General features: G+C 45.8%; 1 protein-coding gene across 5 annotated transcripts in view; it reads right to left on the bottom strand.

Annotated features, from left to right (window-relative positions):
• DIXDC1 (DIX domain containing 1) overlaps positions 1 to 22823 on the bottom strand; it is a 74670-nt gene that overhangs the window by 29395 nt on the left and 22452 nt on the right. For 4 of the 5 annotated variants that reach the window (XM_058663917.1, XM_058663915.1, XM_058663916.1 and 1 more), the window contains 6 exons: positions 19546 to 19675; positions 14926 to 15051; positions 10955 to 11186; positions 10229 to 10336; positions 4268 to 4377; positions 1341 to 1489 (listed from right to left, as the gene is read on the bottom strand). In XM_058663917.1, the coding sequence (XP_058519900.1) occupies positions 1341 to 1489; positions 4268 to 4377; positions 10229 to 10336; positions 10955 to 11186; positions 14926 to 15001 (675 nt within the window). In that variant the 5' untranslated portion in view covers positions 15002 to 15051; positions 19546 to 19675. Of the gene's footprint in view, positions 1 to 1340; positions 1490 to 4267; positions 4378 to 7137; positions 7634 to 10228; positions 10337 to 10954; positions 11187 to 14925; positions 15052 to 19545; positions 19676 to 22823 lie in introns of those variants that run through there. The other variant, XM_004585058.4, reaches the window with a different exon arrangement.

Consider the following 22823-nt stretch of genomic DNA (forward strand, 5'->3'; position numbering starts at 1 on the left):
CATGTGACTGTGAGTTAGAACTCTTCTGTTTGCAGAGAATATGAAGATGCTGACTTTCTGCCTGTCAATTTTCTTCTTTTTCTATCTAATCTGCCATCAAATTTCTTCCAGAATAAGAAATGCAAACCCAATTCAAAGCGAAACTCGTGAACGTCTATGTCCATATAATGTAAATTATCCTGGAAAAACCTTGTTTGGGTATAATCCCAATATTCTACAGAAATACTTCCTATTAAAATGCAGAAAAAAACTAACAACAAAGACACCTCCTTCAGGTATCCTTCACAGAAATGTCAGAAAAGGAATCTAAAAGGCCTCATCAGTCAGCCATTCCTAAAATACACAACTAACCGGTGGGAGGTGTAGAACCGGACAACTTTTTGTGGGCAACTGTTTCTACAATAAACGTCCATCTCCCCAACCCTTCCCAGTTCTTGGGGTATGTATTAATGCAAACTGTTGTACCACAGCACCAATCTCCTTTTTGCTTTAGGAACCCTTTGTGTTTCTGCCCTGTTGCTGGCTGGCTGGGAGCACACCCTGCACCGCCTACCGGCTGCCAGAGCCACACACATAATGTGGGCTTTGTTTACGTATCCATAAATATTTCACAATTCCGAAGCAGTGCAGCTCCCAGAACAAACAGAAAGGAATATTCCTAGGCAATTCAGGGTCATTAGCCCACCAGCAGGGCTCCCCAAAACCCAGACTGGATACCCCAAGAGAGGACAGAGGGACTCATTCGGGGTGGGAGCCATGTCAAGTGGGTCAGTCAGTCTCTGGGGGATGTTCGCTGAGCTGACACTACAGGTACAGGAACAACTGAAGAGCTTTGTTGCTCAAGGAAAACCTCTTCTACCTGCTCATTAAACCCTGGCATCTGTTTGCAAATGGCATAGGAGTGAGTAAAATGCTTTAGCTAGACTAAGAAAATGGGCACCTGGCAGCACTTCGGGCTCTCACATCTTTCCTACTGGAGAACTCCTAGCAAAAATCCCCATCTATATTCACCGTGCCATTCTCTGCTGACAGCTACGACTGCAGGTCTGTAAGCACATGAAGGAGAGAAACCCACCTGCAAAGCAAAGTCAGCACAAGGCTTTCAGATGAACCAGTAGTGCCTGGGCTTGCAAAAATCCTAACAGCTGTGCTATAAACAATACCACCACCACCCAAGTCCATTTAAAGTGCTCACACAAGGAATTTTATTCTTTGGATCCTACTTCCTCTTTCTGAACTTTCCTTTCTGTTCTCATCTCCCATAAAATAAAAGTCAATTCACTTTCAGTTAATAACAATCAAGAGGTGCACCCAGGACAAACTACAAGGGCAAGAGCTACCTGTAGTCCTGATATCATTTTCTTTGCTTCTTCCATTTCTCTTTCTAGATGTTCCTGTTGTTCCAGCAGCTGTTCTTCCCATGGGGTCTGCAGATAGGCTCCAGGGCTCCCTGGCCTCCAGTCTCGAGATAATGGAGAATCTGCCTCCTCTGCAAAGTGAAAAGAGTGAACAGCACGGTTCATGTTGGAGAAAACTGATTTCTGGCACGAAGTGCTGGCAGCTTTAGGACACCAGCCTTCTGAACCTGTCCTCCCGGCACAACCTGGACTTTCCACCAGGTGGAGTTGTGACGCACGAAGCATTGGCAGTAACTCAAGCTCCAGGCTCCTAGACACCTTACTGCTGGCGAAATCTGGCCTCTTTCGACCCTGCAGAAGCAATAAGACTCGATAGTGGAGTCTCGATTTGGAACTCACGGATCTTACTCCTTGATCCCTAAACCAGGCATTTCCTGGGTCTGAGTTCGCTAAGAAATGAGCTGTCAGGTGCAACAAAAATAAAATTCCTCTTGGTTACTCTACAACTTTAGAGAGACCTTGATTCAATGACTTTGACCATTCAGCCATAACTGAACCCCTTTCAAATATAACACTGGTGAGTCACACAGCAAACAAAGTAGGAAGAACATATTTACACAATTGCTAAATATCTCCCTGCTTTTATTTCTTTGTTATTAAAATTTCTTGTCTCTATTCTCTTTGTCTCTATTCTCTATTTTATCCTGCCTAGTTGCACATGCAGCCATTTAAAGTGCATTATGGAATAATAAGGTGTCATGGCTCAGTGGCTAAATCCTTGCCTTCAACACGCCAGGATCTCATATAGGCACCGGTTGTGTCCAGTCCACTCCACTTCCTGTCCAGCTCCCTGCTTATGGCCTGGGGAAGTAGTAGAAGATGGCCCAAAGCCCTGGGACCCTGCACCCAAATGGGAGACCCAGAAGAAGCTCCTGGCTCCTGGCTTCTGATTGGCTCAGTTCTTGTCACTGCAGCAACTTGGGGAGTGAGCCAGAGGATGGAAGATCTTTGTCTCTCCTTCTTTCTAGAAATCTGACTTTCCAATAAAAATAAAGTAAGTCTTTAAAAAATGATTCACTTATTTAAAAAAGAAGGGTTAATAACAGCTGCTGAGCAAGTTTCTTCAGAGAAGTACAAAACATCTCTGGGCTGTCATGAGGAGTAAGTGAGGTGAAATAAGCGGACCTGGCGACGCCCGGCCCGGAGCACACATTCTCCCACTCCCTCCCCCAGGCCCTGGGAGTTTCTGACTGGGGAACATGCCTGAGTGCTTGCGACTAATGGCAGGGCTGTAGGGAAACACAATAAGGAAGGACATAATCCCAGGTTTTCCTCTGAGGGCGTCACTTGCATTACACCCTAAAATTGTATTTAAATTTCATGCTTTACTTCTTCCTATATTTAGTTTAAAAAGAAAAAGGGCAGGGGCAAAGTAATTGATACAGAACAAGAAGAAGTCTAAAGGATGAGAGCTCTTTGTGGTTCTTTCCATTACCCTCAAGCAAGCCTGATGCACACCTACTCTCTGTATGTTCTTACAGACATTGCATTCCCTACTATTGCCTCCAAAATTCATGTAAGTGGAGAAAGTACGGTCGTGATTTGTATACAGTGAAATAATAAAAACCATTAAGGGGTTGGTGTTGTGGCACAGTGAGTTAAATTGCCACTTGTGACACCAGAATCCCATATGAACTCAGGTTTGAGTCCTTGTTGTTCCACTTTTTTTAAAAAAAATTATTTATTTTTATTGCAAAGTCACAGATATATAGAGAGGAGGAGAGACAGAAAGGAAGATCTACCATCACCTAGTTCACTTCCTAAATGACCTCAATGACCGGAGCTGCACCAATTCGACCAGGAGTCATGAGTTTTATCCAGGTGTCCCACACAGGTGCAGGGTCCCAAGGCTTTGGGCCATCTCAACTGCTTTCTCAAGCCACAAGCAGCGAGCTGGATGGGAAGCAGGGCCGCTGAGATTAAAACTGGCGCCCACATGGGATCTCAGCCTAGAAGGCGAGGACTTTAGCCACTAGGCTATCATGTTGGGCTCTGTCCCACTTCTTTTTTTTTTTTTTTTTAAGACCTACTTATTTGCTTTTATTGAAAAGTCAGATTTAAAGAGAAGGAGATTCAGAGAGAAAGGTTTTGTATCTACTGGTCACTCCCCAAGTGGCCACAATGTCTAGAGCTTAACCAGTCTGAAGCCAGGATCCCAGGAGTGCATTCCAGGTCTCCCATGTGGGTGCTTTGGGATTTGGGCCATCCTATACTACTTTTTAAGGCCATAAGCAGAGAGCTGATTCAGAGGTGGAGCAGCCAGGATACAAACTGGTGAGCTATCAGTCCAGGCCTCATCACACCACTTCTGATATAGCTTTCTGCTAAGGCACCTGGGAAAGCAGAAGGTGGCCTAAGTTCTTGGACCCCTGCACCCAAATGAAAGACCCCAGTGGAAGACCCCAGGGAAGCTCCAGGTTCTTGGCTTTGGCCATTCCCACTCCAAGCCACTGCAGCCATTTGGGGAGTAAACCAGCAGATGGAAGATATCTGTCTCTCTATTTATTTCTCCATTTTTTTCTCTTTCTGTGTCACTCTGCTTTTCAAAAAATAAATAAATCTTTTTTGAATGTTTGTTTGAGTAAAGCTTCTGACTGTCCCCAAAATATTTCCTAACTCATAAGCAGCCAGGCACAGGAAGGCCTGTCTATGCTACACAATTTTTCTGACAGCGAGGACCTATGAAATGACACCTGCCAGAGGATAAGCACATAATTGGGTCAGAAGCATTACAGCCCTTGAGCTGACCTTGCACGTTCAAACCATGGAGAAAGAGTAGCCCAGGGGGCTGAGGGATGGAAGTCAGGACCGTAACACTGCTCAAGCTGAGCTAGAGAGACAGAGAGTACCTGTTCTGTTCGCTAGTCCTTCAGGTGAAATAACCACAAAATCGGCCTTCTCCGACTGAGTTATAATGGACTCACTCTTGGCACTGTGGATGGGACTGGGGGAAGTCAGGCTGTGAACAAAGAGAAAGGAAGAGAAGGGATTATTAGGAATTGTTATTTAGAAAACAACTTCCATAACTTATCGCACGTTAATCATCTTATCCCCATCACCTGACACAAGAACATAGCCTGTAGTAAGAACAACTATCTCTTTAAGGAAAAAAAAAAAACTATGTTGAATTATGAACTTGTTGAATGAATGAATAGCTCAGTGCCAGGAGTTCTGTTCCACAACAAGGCTGCTTTTATGCCTAATCAATTGAGAAGGGAATTATCAGAAAGGTAAGTAGTCCAGCATTTAAAGGTCTGTAAAGTTTGTTTTCATTTAGCTCCCACCACTGCCACCAGTGCCATCTTCTGTCCCCTTGTCAGAGTTGGGTGACAGTGTTTTAGTAGATTTGGGAACTGAAAGGAAATTCTATTTCCAAAACTTCTGTCATGAAAACGATACCAGCAAGCGATCGCAGCAGGTGAGCTCTGAGTTCAGTGCAAAAGAAGACCAGGCTTGTGGGTGGCTTTTGGGAAGTGTAGGGGTAGAAACTTCCAGAGTATATATACTGACAGACTGGTCACGGACACAAGGATATGTCAACAATTGAGCCAGAATACAAAAGGAAGGGTAATACATCAAAGGGGGAAATCTGTTGGGGGGTGGTGTTGGTAGAATAATGGTCTACTTGGTGTACTCCAATCTTTCAAATTGTCACTGGCAACCTCTCAATAATTCTACTACCTTTGGAATTTTAAAGCCCTACTTCAGCAAATCCACAAGACAAGAAGGGAATGGGAGGCTGACACTTCCATCCCGTGGGGATAAAGGGGTGGGAGGAGCCAATGCTCTCTGAGCTGCACCTTGAGAACATCAGCACTGAAACAATCTCAGGGCTCCAGGGTCTGCAAGCCCAGCCCCCTCTCAGGAATTCTTTCCAAATCCATCACCGGGACAACAGGGAAAGTGTCTAGGGGTCACTGACCCACATAATGTGCCCCTGAAGTCTCTCAGGCTAATCCTCACAACCATGATCGAGAGTTAACCTTACATCCTCCTGGAAGCCAGCAAAAAGCATGTGCCCATAGGCAGCAGCCAGAGATTTCTGAAGCTGTGGCGAGCCTAGGGACTAACATCTCAGCCTCCTTGACATCCAGAATCTAAGAGCTTTGGTGGAAAAGATCTCAGCCGGGGAAACAGTCTCTTTCTGCTTCGGATCACAGAGAATAAGTGCCGTGCGACTTCAAACAACGTTGTTGAACCACATCTACAGAACTCTAGCACAAACAGGCGTGAGGTATGGGGAGTAGCAAGTGGTATTCAGAAATGGTGACCCGGGGGCTGGCATTGCAGCTTAGCAAGTTAAGCTTCCACTGATGGTACTGGCATCCAGTTTGGGCACTGGTTGAAGATTCAGCTACTCCACTTTCCATACAGCTCCCTGCTAATGAGCCTGGAAAAGTAGTGAAAGGTGGCCCAAGTTCTTGGGCCCCTATATCCAAGTGGGACACATGGATGACACCCCAGCCACCGTATCCATCCGGGAAATCAACCAGAAGATGGGAGATAAGGTTCTCTCTCTCTAACTGTGCCTTTCAAATAAATACAAATCTTTTTAAGTGATGTCTGCTTTCTAGAACTCTCAGTACTTTCTAGACCTATCTCAGCTATCTTTCACCACTTAAGCAATCAAGCCAACACCAATTAAGCTGTTAGAAAGGCTCTCATTTAAGGGCTTTTATAAAGAGAGTAGATTTACGACTGCGCAAACCTCAGCATTTACCTTCTGGGTAATCCAAGACTAGAAAGAAGCCTGCAACAGCTGCTCCTCTTTGAGAAAAAATAAAACAACACTTTCTCAGCTGACAAGGTGCCATGGCTGACATGTTCCACTGCCTGCATTTGGCTGGACCACAGGGGTATGTGTGAGACAAAGGGGGGGTGGAGAGCCCACAGTGTGAACCTAGGATGCTGGAAAACTGCTTTCCTAAAACCAGACGCATGCTCAGTTCCACCTTCTCCCTTGTAAGGGTGTCTCCCATATAAGGGCAAAAGGAGGCGGATGTCTGGCTATCCAACCCCATTGGGGGAGTGGCAGAGCAGCCCAAGGAAAACAACACTTCTCTTTCTTGAATTGAGCTGCCAGGGTGAGACCACAGAGGTAAGACCTGGAAACCTGGAAACTAGGTGGCCAAGTGGGAAGATTAAAGACCTGAAGGAGGAAAGTCCTGAGGCAAGGCATCCTGCTGTTTTCCTAAGCACCTTACAGATGAGGAAGCTACATTCAATCCTTCACCTGGGGTCACAGCAAAGTATTTAAGCCCCAATTAATTATATGGCTTAAACTCCTCTCTGATTAGCTGAAACAAAAGTCCTAGTTTAGAAACAAGTATTTTCCTCCTTGCCATCATTATCCTGAGGTCAGAGTACAACTGATACCCGCCTTAATTCAGACATCTAACAATCTCCAGTCTTCACTTAAGAGACAAGTAATTCCCAGCAAAAAACACTTCCAAATTGGATGCTGATGAGGCTTTTAGGTTGGTGATGGACAGTAAGAGCACTGTGTATTCCTAAAGGGTCCCACCCTGACCAGAACACCCAACAGGGTAAAGCGCCACCCCTTCCCTCCTAAACCCACCGTCTTTTACAGGCCAGCAGCCTATCCTACCCCAAGAAAGCGCCCCACCCATCACCGTCTGACTGCCCAACAGGATCCTCCAGTCCTGGCCCCGCTCCCACCCAAGCCCCCACCTCGAAAGCCAAAGTGGCTTCAGCTCACCATTTGACTTGTGTCCCTCCCATGGTCCCCCTCCGGGCTCCGGCTTCAGCAAGCCTGCTTCCGTGGGTGAATCGGGAGGCGGGGAGTCACAGCGCTCCCCAATTCCGGCATGTCTCCCCGCGGTGGGGACCGAATGAGGACTCCACTAGCAGACCAACTAGCAGGGCTGCTCGCCCCGATGGCGGTGGAAAGTAGGGAGGGCAGTGGCAGGCGTCTCGCTCCTGAGACTAGGATGCTCCCGGGTGAGAAGCGCGGTGTCCCGGCGGCTCAGACTCTGCGGCAGCCCGGCCTCGGCGGAAGCCGCCTCCTCTCGCAGGCGGCCGGTCCCTGGTAGCCGCATCTCGGTCTGCTCGGCCGCGCCGCTCCGAGCATGCCCCCAGACGCTGGCATCTCAACCCATCTCCCACTGGGAGAGAGGCTCCCGGAGGCTCGGGCTGCGCGTCGGTCCCCGGCGGCGAGCGTGCGGGCGATCCCGCTCCGCAGCGCCTCCCTGGTCCCTCCCTTCTCCCCTCCCTTCCCCACCCTCCCAGGCTGTCACACGCGGCGAAGCAGCCCTGGGCTCAGACCCAAGTCCTCGCTCCGCGGCCGATGGCCCTGGGTAAAGGTAGCGGCGCGGGCCAGCAACGGGGCCAGTCAGTCGGTCAAAGATCACATGGCCCAGGACAGGCAAGTGGGGTGGGGGGCGGCCGACGGGCTTTGTGGGTATGGGGGAAGATCAGCACGCGTGGAAACGCTGCTTTTTAATGCCGCCCCTCCCTGATGGCCGCGGGGTCCCGGCAGGTCTGGTCCTAATGGAGCTCTCCAGGCTCCCTGCGAGAAGGCAGGCCGGTAGGGTGGAGACCCGCTGAGCACCCCTCTCCTCCCACTTTCCCCCCTCCGCGTATGTTTTTCCTCTGCTGTTTTTTCCCCCCAAATACAGATCATCTCGCCTGGATGCAGTGAGAGGCTGGCCCGAGGTCTAGAGAGCAACAGGCACACAGGGCTTCGCCGGGCGTCTCAGAGCCCCAGGGAGAGGGGATGACGCGCCAGGGACTGTCTTTCCATCTCCCTCCATCCCCTAAACAAACCACTTACTGGGTCTCCCAGCTCCTTCAAAGGTCACAGAGCGCATTAAGTGGGCTGGAGCAGGGAGGGGGGACGGTACACGAAGTACCTGAGCCCGAGCTTTTGCAGGTAACCATGACAAACTCTCTTCTTTTGAGGGTTTCCTGAGGGAAACAGAATGGGGATAGGGCATCTGCAAGAGCTGAGCTAGTCGTCAGCATGACAGAAAAACGGCAAAATGAAGGAGTGAAAAACAGGAAGGGGATTACAAACTATTCTCTTCTGAGCCTTCCTGGCTTAGACAACTCTCACCTTTAGCCCACTACAGCCTGCTTCCAGTGGACTCCCCCTACCTGAGCCCACAACGCCTGGGAGGAACAAAACAGGTGCTCTCAGAGGGAAAGTCAGACTGTCACCAGGCACTATCAGGTTCGGAAAGAAAGGCCTGTAGATATATAGGAAGCAAATATCACTGCAAAATAAGCCCCTCTGATTCTGTACTAAGTGACAGCCTAAGTCACAAACAAGGAAACAATGGTTCAGATTCTCATTAAAGCCACACCTATCGTGTGATAGATACAGGTTTCCTTTTGGAGTGATGAAGGTATCTCCCAAATGGATACAGGTGATGGCTGAACAAATTACAAAGGCACTAAATGCCATGGAGTTGGCTACTTTACCATAGGGCTAGCATTGGGACATAGCAAGTAAGATTCTGCCTAAGATGCAGCCATCCCATAAGGGTGCCAATTAGAGTCCCTGCTGCTCCACTTACAAGCCAACGTCCTGCTAATGTAACTGGGAAAACAGAGGAAGGTGGGCCAAGTACTTGAGCCCTTGTACCCACATGAGAGACCCAGATGAAACTCATGGTTTAAGCCTGGCCTATCCCTAGCCATTGCAGTCGGGAAATGAACTATTGGATGGAGGACTTCTTCCTGTCTCTCCTTCCTGCTCTGTAATTCTTTCAAACAAATCCTTTTTTTCCTTTGTTGGAACAAGTTTAATGGTTAATTTTTATGTTAATTTTTAAAATAAAAAGCACACTGATTAAACAGAAAAATTTTAAAGTTGAACAAGGGTAGCAGAATATTAAAATGCTGGAAAGTGTTCCATCCGTATGACCTCAATACATTAGGAAGTGTTCCATCAAAATGGAATGGAATTTTATGCAGAAAACATGCAGGAGGAAGAAAACAAACACAAAATATGTACAGAACAATTAGACTTAAATAGAACAAACTACTCTGTGTTGAGGTAGAAGAGGAAAGGTAACTAGAGCATAAATTAAATATGATGCAGCAACGGAACTTAGTAAGTAAGCTAATATGATCTGGGGATGTGTTTACAGGAACATGATTTACTTGAGCCAGAAAAATAATCTTTTTCTACCTCTGTGCTTGGCTTCGATCTGTTTCTGCTTCTCTGCTTGACACCAGTCAGATCTGTATTGAAGCACTGTGTCCTGCTTTGGTTTCTGTACTTAGCTCCAAGGGATATAGACAGCCTTTCAGCTGGAGTCACAAACAACACTAACCCACTCACATGCCTAATCTGCCACAATTCCCAGCCCTGTAAGTCAAGGTTGAAAATACTCTAATGTTGCCAGACAACTCTGCCCGGTTTCCTTTCTTACTATGAGCTTTCCTCAGCCTTCTGAAGATAAAACTTAGAGGGCACTAAAACTCAAAGTGTAATGGAACTGACTATCCTAGACACTGCAGTTGACATGCAAATATCACTACCACTGGGCTGGCCCAGACACACCCAGAGTGGCCAGTGCTAAGCACAAGTCCTGGCGCTGGGACTCTGCACCGAGTTTATCTTCGGGAACAGCACCACCAGCCCACCCTACATTCTTGCCAACATGCAATCATAAGGCAAACCTGAGGGATCGCTCTAAAACCAAACCAACAAAGGAAAGAGAAAGGGACTCCAGTGCTTTACTGCTTCCTGTATTGCTGCTTGAAGCCAAGAACCCTGATAATGTCCAGCAATTAGCTTTCTGCCAGAGCTGCAGTGGGTAAAGAATATGAGGCCACCATACCTGGAGCAGCTCGACTCAGACGGGGACCTCTGCTGCCCTTCATACTGCTGGACCAGTGCCCGCACGCTCCAGTATGGGTTCTCAATCTCCTCATCCATGCTGCTGTTCCTAAGGTCAGAAGGCATGGGCACAGGACAGGGGTCAGTGCCTCACTGCAGGTCACTTCAGCCAGCACTGGCACATTGCCACACTGCCCACTCAGGGAAGAATGTGAGTAAACCAAACCTCTGCATTGAAAACACTTGGAATGCAATAGGGAGGGTAGACGCAACACAAGGAATTCCACCGATCTGTACAACACCTGGAGGTCATGTTCTTCCTCAGCATATACACAACCCCCAAATAATTTCCTGCCATGGCTCTCTAGGGCGGTTTGGCCCTTTGGATACCCTCCAGGGTACAGCCTCCCCCAGACGAACTGGAACATTGCTCTTCCACAGCTCCCGGGAAAAAAAGCACACTGTAGCAAAGGCTGCTGTTTAAAGTGAGGCACCAGAGCAAAAAGCATATATACGTGTTTTCTTTATTTTCTGCTAACTGTAAAATAAACATCTCCAAAGAAACTGCCCTCTTTTGGAGTGTCTGCCCCAACCTCCACTCCACATTCTTTTCTGTGATATGGGGCAGTCTCCTTGGCTGCACTGTATCATATAAGAGAAGCAATAGGGCGGGGCGGCGGCGGGGAGGAGCAGGCAGGAGGGGCAGGGATCAGTTCCCATCCCTTACCTCTGCCGGTAGCGAAAGACATCCCTTCCCGACCGGGACACGTCGTGACACACATCGGCCAGAGCAGCAGCTGCTCCCTGGGCCACAGCAGCAGCGCAGTGTGGCTGGTGACTCTGCACAGGAGCCCTGGAATCCCGTCCTTGGCTCACCATCCTGCTAGAGCCAGGTTTGAAATGAGCTGCCAGAGCAAGGACCAGCCTCATGATGGACTTCAGGTTTCCTTCCACAATATCTAAAGGGGGGGGGGGGGGCAAAAGAGACCAGGATGACCTGAGCAGGAGGCAGAGACAGAATTCTTCTGCCTCTGATACACAGCAGGGCTAGTGCAAGGAATCAGCACTGTGGGCTAGGTCTCTACCCTTACAAACCTGGAAGGCAGAAGACTTACAAGCAATTACTATGAAGCATGATGACATATTGTGATAGAAGGTACAGAATTCTTTGGGAGTTTGGGGTGGAGGCATCTTATGAAGGAAAGGGCCTTTATTGGGTAAGGAAAAAGAATAATTCAGGAAGAGGAAGCCGCAGGTGCAATGGTCTAGAGAAAGCATGATTCAAAAAGCTCGTGGTGGTAAGGCATTTGGCATAGCAGTTAAGTTGCTACTTAGGACAAACTCATCCCGTATCGGAGTGCCTGATTTCAATCCTGGCTCTTCTATTTCCAATCCAGTTTCCTGCTACTGTGCACCTTGCAATGCAGCAGCAGATGATGACTGAAATATTTCAGAATACTGCCATCCCCATGGGAGACCTGGATAAGTTCCAGGTTCCTGCCTTCAGCCTGGTCTAACCCTGTATGTGGGCATTTGGAGAGTGAAACAAATGATGGAAACGTCTTCTCCATACGTCTCTCTTTCTGCTTTTCAAATAAAAAAGGAAATTAAATATATTCTTAAATTAAAAAATATATATCTACTTACTTATTTGGAAGGCATAATAATAAAGAGAAGTGACAGACAGAAAGAGAAATCTTTCACCCTCTGGCTCACTCTCAAGTGGCCGTAACAGCCAGAGCTGGGCCAGGCTGAAGCCAGGAGCCAGCACCTCCATCTGGGTCTCTGAGATGAGTGGCAGGGGCTCAAGCAATTGAGCCACCATCTGCTGCTTGCCAGGCACACTAGCAGGCAATAGGAGGCGAAGCAGGGTAGCTTGCACTTGAAATGGCCCTCAGATATAAGATGCAGGCATCTCAAGTAGTGGCATAACCCTCTGTTCCATAACACCCACACCCCCAAAAAATATATTTAAAAAATGTTAATGAGCGTGTTGGCCTTGGAGTTGAGCTGCTGGTTATAGGACGCCTGCATCTCTCATTGCGTGTTTGGGTTTGCTTTACAACTCCAGCTCTCTGTTAATGTGTACCTTGTACCCTGGGGGACAGCGGTGACAACTTAAGTAGCTGGGTTCCTACAATCCACATGGAAGGCTTAGACTGAGTTCTGTTCTCCTGTATTTGGCCCAGCCCAGACCAGTGTCTAGGCATCTTTAGGAAAAACCAATGGCTGGGGGTTCTCTTCTTTTTCTGACTCTCTATATTTCCCACATAAACATTTTTTTAAGTCCATGTAATTGCATATTATAAAAATGCATGCATTTTAAATGTTTTGCACTCCCCCAAACCCTCTTATATTTTAATTCCATTCTTCAATAAACTTCTCCCAAGTATCTGTATATGACAGCTGCACTGTCCTATATGGAAGTTACTGGTCACACATCACTATTGAGAACTTACGATGTCACCAGTCTGAATGGAAATGTGCATTAATTACTCTGCATGCACACACACATGAATGCAAACTATTTCATTCACTTTTAATATTGATTTTATGGTGAAATAATAAGACTTGAGATGTACTAGACTAAATTATTAATAATAATTAAAATTAATTTTAAATTTAAGCTTATCTTTTTAAAAAATGCATTCACTTGAAACGTAGAGAAACAGAGAGCTCCCACTGCTAGTTCACTCCTTCACCAGATCTCTACAACAGCTAAAGCTGATGCAAGCTGGAATTAGGAACCAGGAATTCAATCCAGGTCTCCCACGCGGGTGGCAAGGATTCATCTTGGACATCACCTACTGCTTCCCAGGATTCCCAGAAATCCTACAATTCAGAGTAGGGCCAGGACCTGAAAACTGGCACTATGGGCATCTTAACCACTAGGCCAAGTGCTCACTCCTATTTTATTTTTTTTAACATTTTTTTAAAGATTACTTACTTAAAATTTATTTTAATTTTTATTGCAAAGACAGATATACAAAGAGGAGGAGAAACAGAGAGGAAGATCTTCTGTCCAATCACTCACTCCCCAAGCAGTCGCAACGGCTGGAGCTGAACCAATCCGAAGCCAGGAGCCAGGAGCCTCTTCCGGGTCTCCCAGTCAGGTGCAGGGTCCCCAGGCTTTGGCCCATCCTCGACTGCTTTCCCAGGCCACAAGCAAGGAGCTGGATGGGAAGCAGGGCCACCAGGATTAGAACTGGCGCCCAGTACATGCAAGGCAAGGACCATTGCCACTAGGCTACTGTGATGAGCCCTATTTTTATTTTTTAAATTACTTGTTGAGTAAAAGTTTATAAATGATCAAAAAATAAAGATAAAAATGGAACTTTTAAGCTATTCATGGGACAAACATTATGTGTTTTTCTATGACACAGTGCACTGGTGGGGAACTGAACATTCAGCACAGGGAGAGCACAGGGTGTGGGGGTTAGGACGTGGGGAACGATGAATCGGAGGGCAGGTCATCTGTGAGTTGGCATGTCACAGGAAAGGCTTTGGATTTCTACCCTCAGGGCCCTCCAACGCAGAGGGAGCACCACAGGCACACATACTCTCACAAAGAAAGACATTTGAGCTACAGTATGGAAAGCAGAAGGGAGAAGGGCAAAACTCGATGCAGCAAGAATTAATTAGGAAACCGTTGCATGTGGGTAAAAGACGACACTGCCCTGAATGGCAGTGTTCCCTCAAAATAGCCCACGTTAATGGGCCAGATCCCCAAGCCCACTCCACATGGGGATCAGATCACAGAGGCGGCACTCTCAATTGTGTCCTACAAAATGTGTGTGTGTGTGTGTGTAGGTCTGGTGAAAGTTCATGTAAGGAGATAGGTAAAATTCTATCTTTCTAAGCTTCCTAGCCTTACAATGACTTAAGGCTTAGAAAAGGATTATCTTATATACCCTATCAGATACTCTCCGTAGGGGTCAATGTCTGCTCTACCTGAATGTACCTTCACAGATTTTCATCGATCTGACATGAAAGGAGGGTCTCTTTGCCCCCATTTTCATCAGGCCCAGAAACCAAGGCTCCATCGGAACCCTAGAGCTAGCCTGTCCTGCAGAAACAGTGAGAGGACTAGACAGCCCGTGCTCTCCAAGGAAACCTCATCCGTTCCTGCCTCAGAGCCTGGGCTCAAAGTGGACTGGCAGCCCCGGGGCCATGTCGCTCTAAAAGAGGACAGATGCAGGGATCACAGAGCCCCTTTCATCCTGCCCAGAAAGTTCTGATGTCCAAAAAATGCTATAAAACATTTTCCTCTAGAAAACTGCATTGGTAAAGCTTAGGATGAAATAATTCGAAATAATACTTGGTCACGAGACCCTAAGATCTTGAAACATGAAATCTACCTTCATTTTTTATCATTTAAATGGGACATTCTAAAATTAATATCCCAATTTTCTAATTTCTTCTCTATCCATTCATTTTCCTATATGCTCAGGCAAACCTGTATTCAATGAAAATGAATGAAGAACATCTTTCTCCAGCAAGGTTTCCACAGCACTTGGATTTGATTATCACTGCACCTCAAGAAAACAGCTTTCTTTATGGAAAATGACAAGAGACCATGAGCCTGACTCTGCTCCAGGCTACCCAGAACTCTTGGCTAGGCAAGCAAGAGTTGTTTCAAGAACAGCAAGAGTTGGTCATGCGTAGTGTACACATTCAGGGACATGATGAGTCACCGACCTTTAGCCGAAGTCTGGTGCATACGAATCTTTTTGGAAGCCACAAACTGCAGCACTTTCTCCACATTACTCTTCATCTCTTGTTGGTTACTGGGACTCAGTTGTACACCACTCAGCTTTTCTCCTGCTGTTAGAAGAAAGAAAATACATGACGCTAAAGGGAGGAATGCTATCAACGTTTCACAGCAACCAGAAGGAATATCTGATGCAACCCCTAAAATTATCCATAAGTATATAAGTTAGTTAAGTCCTGGTGTGCAATTTGAATGGGGAAAAGAAAATAAGAGCCTACTGGGGATCTTACTATTTGCAAAACCATTCCCAGGAGTCTGTGAAATTATTATGTGTATCTTTATCATTTAACAGATGTTCATTAAGGGGCAGCAGTGGGCCTGGCGGTAAGACGGACAGCATTAAGACACCCTGCATTCCATAACAGAGCATCTAGGTTCAAGTTTTAGATATGCTCCTCATCCCAGCTTCCTGCTAACACAAACCCTGGTGAAGATTCAAAAAGCTGGGTTGTTACCACTGACATGCAAGATGAGAATGAGTTCTTGGCTGCTGGCTTCAGTCTGGCCTAGCGACAGCTGTTGTGGACATTTCGGGAGTGAACCAGTAAAATGAGAGATCTTGCTCTCTCTCTTCAAACTAATTAATTATAAGAGGGGAAAATCCAAGTATCAATTAAGTATCCACTGTGTGTCAAGCATTGTTTTGGCCATCACAGGAAGTAATGAACAAGAAAGACAAAGTCAGGATGGGTAGTGTTCTCATACGGGTGCCAATTCAAATCCCAGTTGCTCTGCTTCCAACCCAACTCTCTCTGGGAAAGTAGTGGCAGCCATTCACGTGGGACACCAGATGGAGTTTCAGGCTCCCGGCTTTGGAGTGGGCCAGAGCTGGTCAGTGAAGTGTACCAGTGAGGGCATATTCTCTCTCTCTCTCTTCATATAAAATATATAAAATCAATCTTTGACAAGAAGACAAAGTCTCTATCTGTAAGGATGATAAATAACAACTCAGTTAACAAATGTTGACATAACCAGGTAATATGCCCTATGAAAACCATGAACACTCTGATAATATATTTGGGCAGAGGCTTGACTATATAGTAAGATGTTAAAGTTTTTTTTTTTTTTCTTTTTTTTTTTTTTTAGCAATGATTTCTTTTTTTTTAATTATTTATTATTTAACTTCATTAATTACATTGTATTACGTGACACAGTTACATAGATACTAAAGATTTATTTTTATTACAAAGTCAAATATACAGAGAGGAGGAGAAACAGAGAGGAAGATCTTCCGTCCGATGTTTCACTCCCCAAGTGAGCCGCAACGGGCCGGTGCATGCCGATCCAATGCCAGGAACCAGGAACCTCTTCCAGGTCTCCCACGCGGGTGCAGTGTCCCAAAGCCTTGGGCCGTCCTCGACTGCTTTCCCAGGCCACAAGCAGGGAGCTGGATGGGAAGTGGAGCTGCCGGGATTAGAACCGGCGCCCATATGGGATCCCGGGGCGTTCAAGGTGAGGACCTTAGCCGTCAGGCCATGCCGCCGGGCCCTAAAATGTTAAAGTTTGAGGAGGAAGCACTCCAGAAATGAGGAACCATGGGTGTAAACCTCCAGCTGGGAAAAACTTCAGGTTATCTGTGGAAGAGTAACAAGACCAGAGATGTGGGATGATGTGGCAGAGGGGGTTAAGCTTCCACTTGTGACACCAGTATCCTACACTGCAATGCTGATTTGAGTCTCAAGTGCTCTGCTTCCAATCCAGTTCCCTGCTAAAGTGCTTGGGGGAAAAGATAACAAAAGATAGCTCAAGTATCCAGGTCCCTGCCACCCAGGAGGAAACTAGGATGGAATTTCTGGTTCCTGGCTTTGGCATGCCCCGGACGTGGCTGTTGTGGCCATTTGGAGAATGAACTAGCAGATGGACAATCTCTCTCTTTCTATTCTCCTTCTGTGACTCTGTATTTCAAATAAATAAATAACTGAATCTTAAAGACAAACCAACAGAAAACCAAGTAAGGCTAGGTCATGTAGGGCTCTGTGGATCAGAGTAAAAAACTTGAATTTGGGACCCAGTGTTGTGGTATAGTAAATTAAGCCTTTGCCTACATTGCTTGGATCTCCTATAGGGGTTGATTTGTGTCCCAGCTGCTTCTTTTGCAATTCGGCTCCCTGCTAATGTGTCTGGGAAGGCAGCAGAAAATGGCTAAAGTCCCTGAGACACTGCGCCCACATGGGAGACCAAGAGGAAGTTTCAGCCTCTGAGTTTTGGACCGGTTCAGCCCTGGCAGCTGGCGGCATGGGGTATGAACCAGTGGATCAAAGATTTCTCTCTCTCTCTCTCTTTCAATCTGCCTTTAAAATAAAAATAAATAAATCTTTAAAAACAAAGAGCTTGGATTTTACTCTGCGAATGATGGGCAGGCAACGGAGACCTTGAGATATGGGAGTAAAATGATTTGATTTAGGTTTTTTAAAGTTGACTCTGTGTGGACATAGACTGTGCAGACAGGAAACTGGGAGATCATTCAAAAGACTAATGTAACAGCCAAGGCAAAAGATAGTGGTGGTTTGGGTTGGGCTAAAAGTATCAGAAGATGACTGATAAGAAGTCAGATACTGAGAATATCTTGACATTAGGGAGACAGTGTACAAGAAGGATTAAATATGTTATCTGAGGGAAAGAGAATAACTTAAGACAACTTCTAAGTGTTCTAGTTAGCAAATGTGTTCCTTAGATGAAGAAATCTGGGGTGTGGCATTTGGTGTAGTGGTCAGATTGCCACTTCGGATGTGTTGGGTGAAGTCCTGGCTCTGCTCTCCAGTACAGCTTCCTTCTAAAGGTGTACTCTGGCAGGCAGCAGCTAAAAGCTCAAGCACTTGGGTCCCCGCTGCCATGTAGGAAACCCATATTCTTCTGTACCATCTAAATTCCTATTAATTCGTGTCTCACCTATTCAAATAAATGAAAACCTAAGCTTGGGCCCAGCAGCGTGGCCTAGTGGCTAAAGTCCTCGCCTTGAACGCCCCGGGATCCCATATGGGCGCCGGTTCTGGTCCCGGCAGCTCCACCTCCCATCCAGCTCCCTGCTTGTGACCTAGGAGGGCAGTCGAGGACGGCCCAAGGCTTTGGGACCCTGCACCCGCGTGGGAGACCTGGAAAAGGTTCTTGGTTCCCGGCTTCGGATCGGCGCAGCACCGGCCGTTGCGGCTCACTTGGGGAGTGAACCATCAGACGGAAGATCTTCTCTGTCTCTCCTCCTCTCTGTATATTTGACTTTGTAATAAAAAAAATAAAAATAAATCTTTTAAAAAAACCGTAAACTTTAAACTGGGCTTTGGAATTAAAGCAAATCTACTTTTACTGAGGTACTTATTGTTAGGCAACCTTACAAAAGTGTTTAGTCTCTCTTAACTTAATAAAATGAGCAAAAGGGTGGTACTATAGGTTACTCATCCCTAATCTGAAAACCAAAAATCTGAAACATTTCAAAATCTTAAAACGTTTTAAGCACCAACATGATGCTCAAAATAATTCAGATTTGGAGCATTTCAAATTTAGATTATGCAAATATTCTAAAACCCACCCCCAAAAAAGTCCAAAATCTGTTAACACTTCTGGACCCAAGCATTTTAGAAGGGATTCTCAACCTGTACTCGCATTCATGTCATACATAATTCAAAGTAGCATGCTTAGCTACTTGGCTTGACACATTCCAAGTACTCTATGAATTTATTTATTTTTGTAAATCTTGTCTTGTAAACTTGTTTCCTGAAAGGAGGAATAATATTACTACTTCCCAAAAGGGATAGTGATTGGATGAGATGAAATCAACAACATAGAATGTCCATTTGTGCAACTGCTGTGACTATTAGCACCATTATTATCACTACAGATGAATCCTCTGATGAGTTCTTGGGCTATCAAGGAAGTGTTCATGAATAGGCTGCCTGCTACAAGCAGGCTTCTTCCACACTTCTGGCAAGCCCCATGTCTCTCAGGGACTTTAAGCAAGGTGAGCTGCCTGACATAACAATGAAAGTTTGAGAATCAATTATTTGCACCTGCTCAGTCTAAAGAGCCCACCAATATTGTAGAAGCCATCACACTATCACCTAGTAAGCATCACTGGCAAAGAGGAACGCCCTTCTTTTTTGCAGCTGATGACAGTGACTCTCTCAGGTGGTCCTTTTGCTAGAACATACCCTCCTTGTGTTTGGCTACTGCTTCCTTTCTTGGCCTGGGTTCAGATAACAGCTCTTAAAGACAGGCCTCAGTTTGAACATCAATTCTTCGGGTAAGTTGTTTCTGTGCCCTCAGGGCTGGCCTAGTATCCCTTCTTGTGTTTCCCTCTGTGCTTGCTCCACCAAGTTTCTAAGTACATTCATGGAAGTGACTTAACTAAATTAGGAGACTCTTGAGAATACACACTGCTCATCATCACACTCCCAACACATAACACAGTGCCTGTCACACAGCATCTGGCTGAGAATTTTAAATTTGCTCTTTGCCCCTTACCAAACATTCTAAAAAAGAGACAACCTGCCGTGAAGGGCACATGAAGGATAAAGAAGGCCACGCTCTAGCTTCAGCGTCCAGAATCAACTCACCAACAATCTCGATGAGGTATGCCAGGATCACGCCATCCCGCAGATCTTGCCGCAGGTCCTGCACTGGCTTCACTGTCGGCCTCTTCTTTAGCTGCGCATTCACCCAGGCCACATAGGCCTGCAGCTGTTGCTGGAAAACAAAACGGTGGCATTGTATGTTAACTTTATCCCCTCCCCTGTACTCTGAAAAGCAGCATTTGAGAGTGAGCCATAGTGGACAGTCTACATGCAAAGGAAAAAGACAGTATCACAGTCAGCTACACAGTGAGTTCTACAATTCTCTGGTTTGATGTCGATCTCCAGAGACAGGCTAACCTCTGACCTGGGTGGCACTGTGGACACAGATAAGTTCATGAGCGCTTCAGCAAGCTTGATTCTTGTTTTCCTTAAATTTTGCTGTTGACCAGGGATGAGGGCGGGACTAAAAATCATGGCTCATTTTAATGCTGCTGCCAGCGACCCACCGTAATTCTCAGGAACCACCACACAGGTATCCCATACATAAAGAGTTGTGATCTTAGAGAACCAGGAATAAAAAACCAGCCAGGTTCAGAGCTGCCTGCTCCATAGCTAATTTCTTGAAAAGATTTATTCTCCTCAGCCTATAATCCTGGAATTGCTACAGAGTTCATTTTAACCCACACTTGAGATTGTCAGAGAGAACCTGATTACTTAAGACCTACACAAAGAACGGGGTAAAAAAAGGATTCTGCTGAGCAGTGTTATTAACGACTGGAAGGCCCTTTGATTTACTTATAAAGTTAAGGCTTCATATTATCAGGAACCTGTCAGGCATCAGGAGAGGGGCATGTAATTTCTCCCAAGCTTCAGGCAGTTTTACACATTCCATTTTCGTGCATTAAGCAGAACGTGCACTTGAAGTATTTGGCCAACAGATGGACGCTAATATCAAAATAGCACATGAGCAGTATCACAGTCCAGGCAACAGCCCTGTCTGGTTTCTGTAGTTGCTCAAGATTCTAAACAGAAAAACCAAGTTCAAGGGTCAATCATATTAAGTTATAATTTAGTTATTGTAGCTTTCTAAGTCCTACGTACTTCCTTAATGAAAGGATGGATGAAATTACTCATTAACTGCTTCCTTAACTTAAATGAAATCTTCAATAATGAGTAATTCATCTCTGTGTTAATTTGTGGGAATAAAAATAAACAGTCATCATTATGACTAAACAGGCATTATTATTATTTTTTTTTATTTTATTTTTATTACAAAGTCAGATATACTGAGAGGAGGAGAGACAGAGAGGAAGTGGAGCTGCCGGGACTAGAACCAGTGGCCATATGGGATCAAGGCGAGGGCCTTAGCCACTAGGCCACGCCGCCAAGCCCAGGCATTATTATTTTTATCAACATCATGATCTAATTCAGTTCTTCAGAACGTTCACTTTATGGATGGAGTTCACAGAGGTTATATAACTTCTCCCAATGTCTTCAATGCTAGAACATAGCTGTCCTGTATTAAAACCCAGTAAAGGGAGGATCTATGAAGTGCTCTTGCTACTCACCAAGGAGGATATATCTTCTTCCTGATGTTGGCAGCTAAGAAAAATAATACTCCATAAGCCACTCCCATTGCAAGCCACAGCCCTGCCAGGGGCAGAGCAGACAACAGGCACCCGTGGAGTGAACAACTCTGGTCTGCAGACAAGCAGTTAAGACCAGAAAAAACAGTAAGTGTAACAGCCAGGATATGATTACATGGCTTAAGTATAAAACTCCTAAGCAAATTTCCTGTATCTAATATTATACTCAAACCACTCCCAACACACTCCTGCTTCAAATCCACACTGGCCTCCTATTATCCTCAAGATAAGACCCAATCCCCATGTAAGTCTGTCGTGCTAGCCCTTGCCTGTCCTCTAGCTTCAGCAACTTTTCCCACATGAGTATGCCCATGTTCTGTCCCGTCCAAGCCATGGGGGGCACTCGGAGTGTTCCTGGCTCTCCTGCCACTCTGCCTCCCCCACCTGCTCACTTTCTAAAGTCTCAGCTCAACCACTACCTTTTTCAGGAAGCTTTTCTTGTACTCTTCCACATTTCAGATTCTGAGCTGGGCTTTAAATAATTTCATACTTCTCCCTTCCCTCAGCCCTACAAACTATGATTCTACTTTGTCTCTGTAATTTCTAACTACTTGGATTTATCATAAAAGTAGAATTATCCAGGGTTTGTCTTTTGAAGGCTGGCTCATTTAGTACATTTTTTATTTAACTATTTGTTAAATTTTATTAAATTTTAGATCTCGTACCCAAGCCTGGAACTCAGTTCCAATCTTCTATATAAATGACAGGAACTCAATTACTTGAGCCCTCACCTGTTGCCTCCTAGGATGCAAATTAACATGAAGCTAAAATTTAGAAAAATACTAGAACTCAAACCCAGGGTCTGGTGCGGTAGCCTAGCGCCTAAGTTCTCACCTAAAAAGCATCGAGATTTCATATAGGTGCCAGTACTAATCCTAGTGGCCCCACTTCCTATCCAGATCCCTGCTTGTAGCCTAAGAAAGCAGTAGAGGACAGCCCAAAGCCTTGGGACCCTGCACCACGCATAGGAGACCTGGAAGAAGCTCTTGGCTCCTGGCTTCAGATCGGCGCAGCTCCAGCCATTGTGCCTACTTGAGGAGTGAATCAACAGATGGAAGATCTTCCTCTCTGTCTCTTCTCCTCTCTGTATATCTGACTTTCCAATAAAAATAAATTAATTAAAAAAAATAGAACTCTGGGCCCGGCGGCGTGGCCTAGTGGCTAAAGTCCTCGCCTTGAAAGCCCCGGGATCCCATATGGGCACCGGTTCCAATCCCGGCAGCTCCACTTCCCATCCAGCTCCCTGCTTGTGGCCTGGGAAGGCAGTTGAGGATGGCCCAAAGCTTTGGGACCCTGCACCCGCGTGGGAGACCCGGAAGAGGTTCCTGGTTCCCGGCATTGGATTGGCGCGCATCGGCCCGTTGCGGCTCACTTAGGGAGTGAAACATCGGATGGAAGATCTTCCTCTTTGTCTCTCCTCCTCTCAGTATATCCGGCTTTCCAATAATAATAAAATCTTAAAAAAAAAAATAGAACTCAAACCCAGGTATGCTGATATGGGATGGAGGCCACGCTAAGGGGTATTTTAATTTCTATACCAAATGCCTGTGCTTTAGTTTCTTAAAATTTTGTTTATTGTTGTATTTATTTGAAGGGCACAGAGACAGGAAAAGAGGGTCTTTACCAACTGGGTCACTCCCCAAATGCCAACAACAGTCAGGACCACACCTGTGT

The sequence above is a fragment of the Ochotona princeps genome, chromosome 4, assembly GCF_030435755.1.
Source record: "Ochotona princeps isolate mOchPri1 chromosome 4, mOchPri1.hap1, whole genome shotgun sequence".
In the NCBI taxonomy this organism is placed as follows: Eukaryota; Metazoa; Chordata; class Mammalia; order Lagomorpha; family Ochotonidae; genus Ochotona; species Ochotona princeps.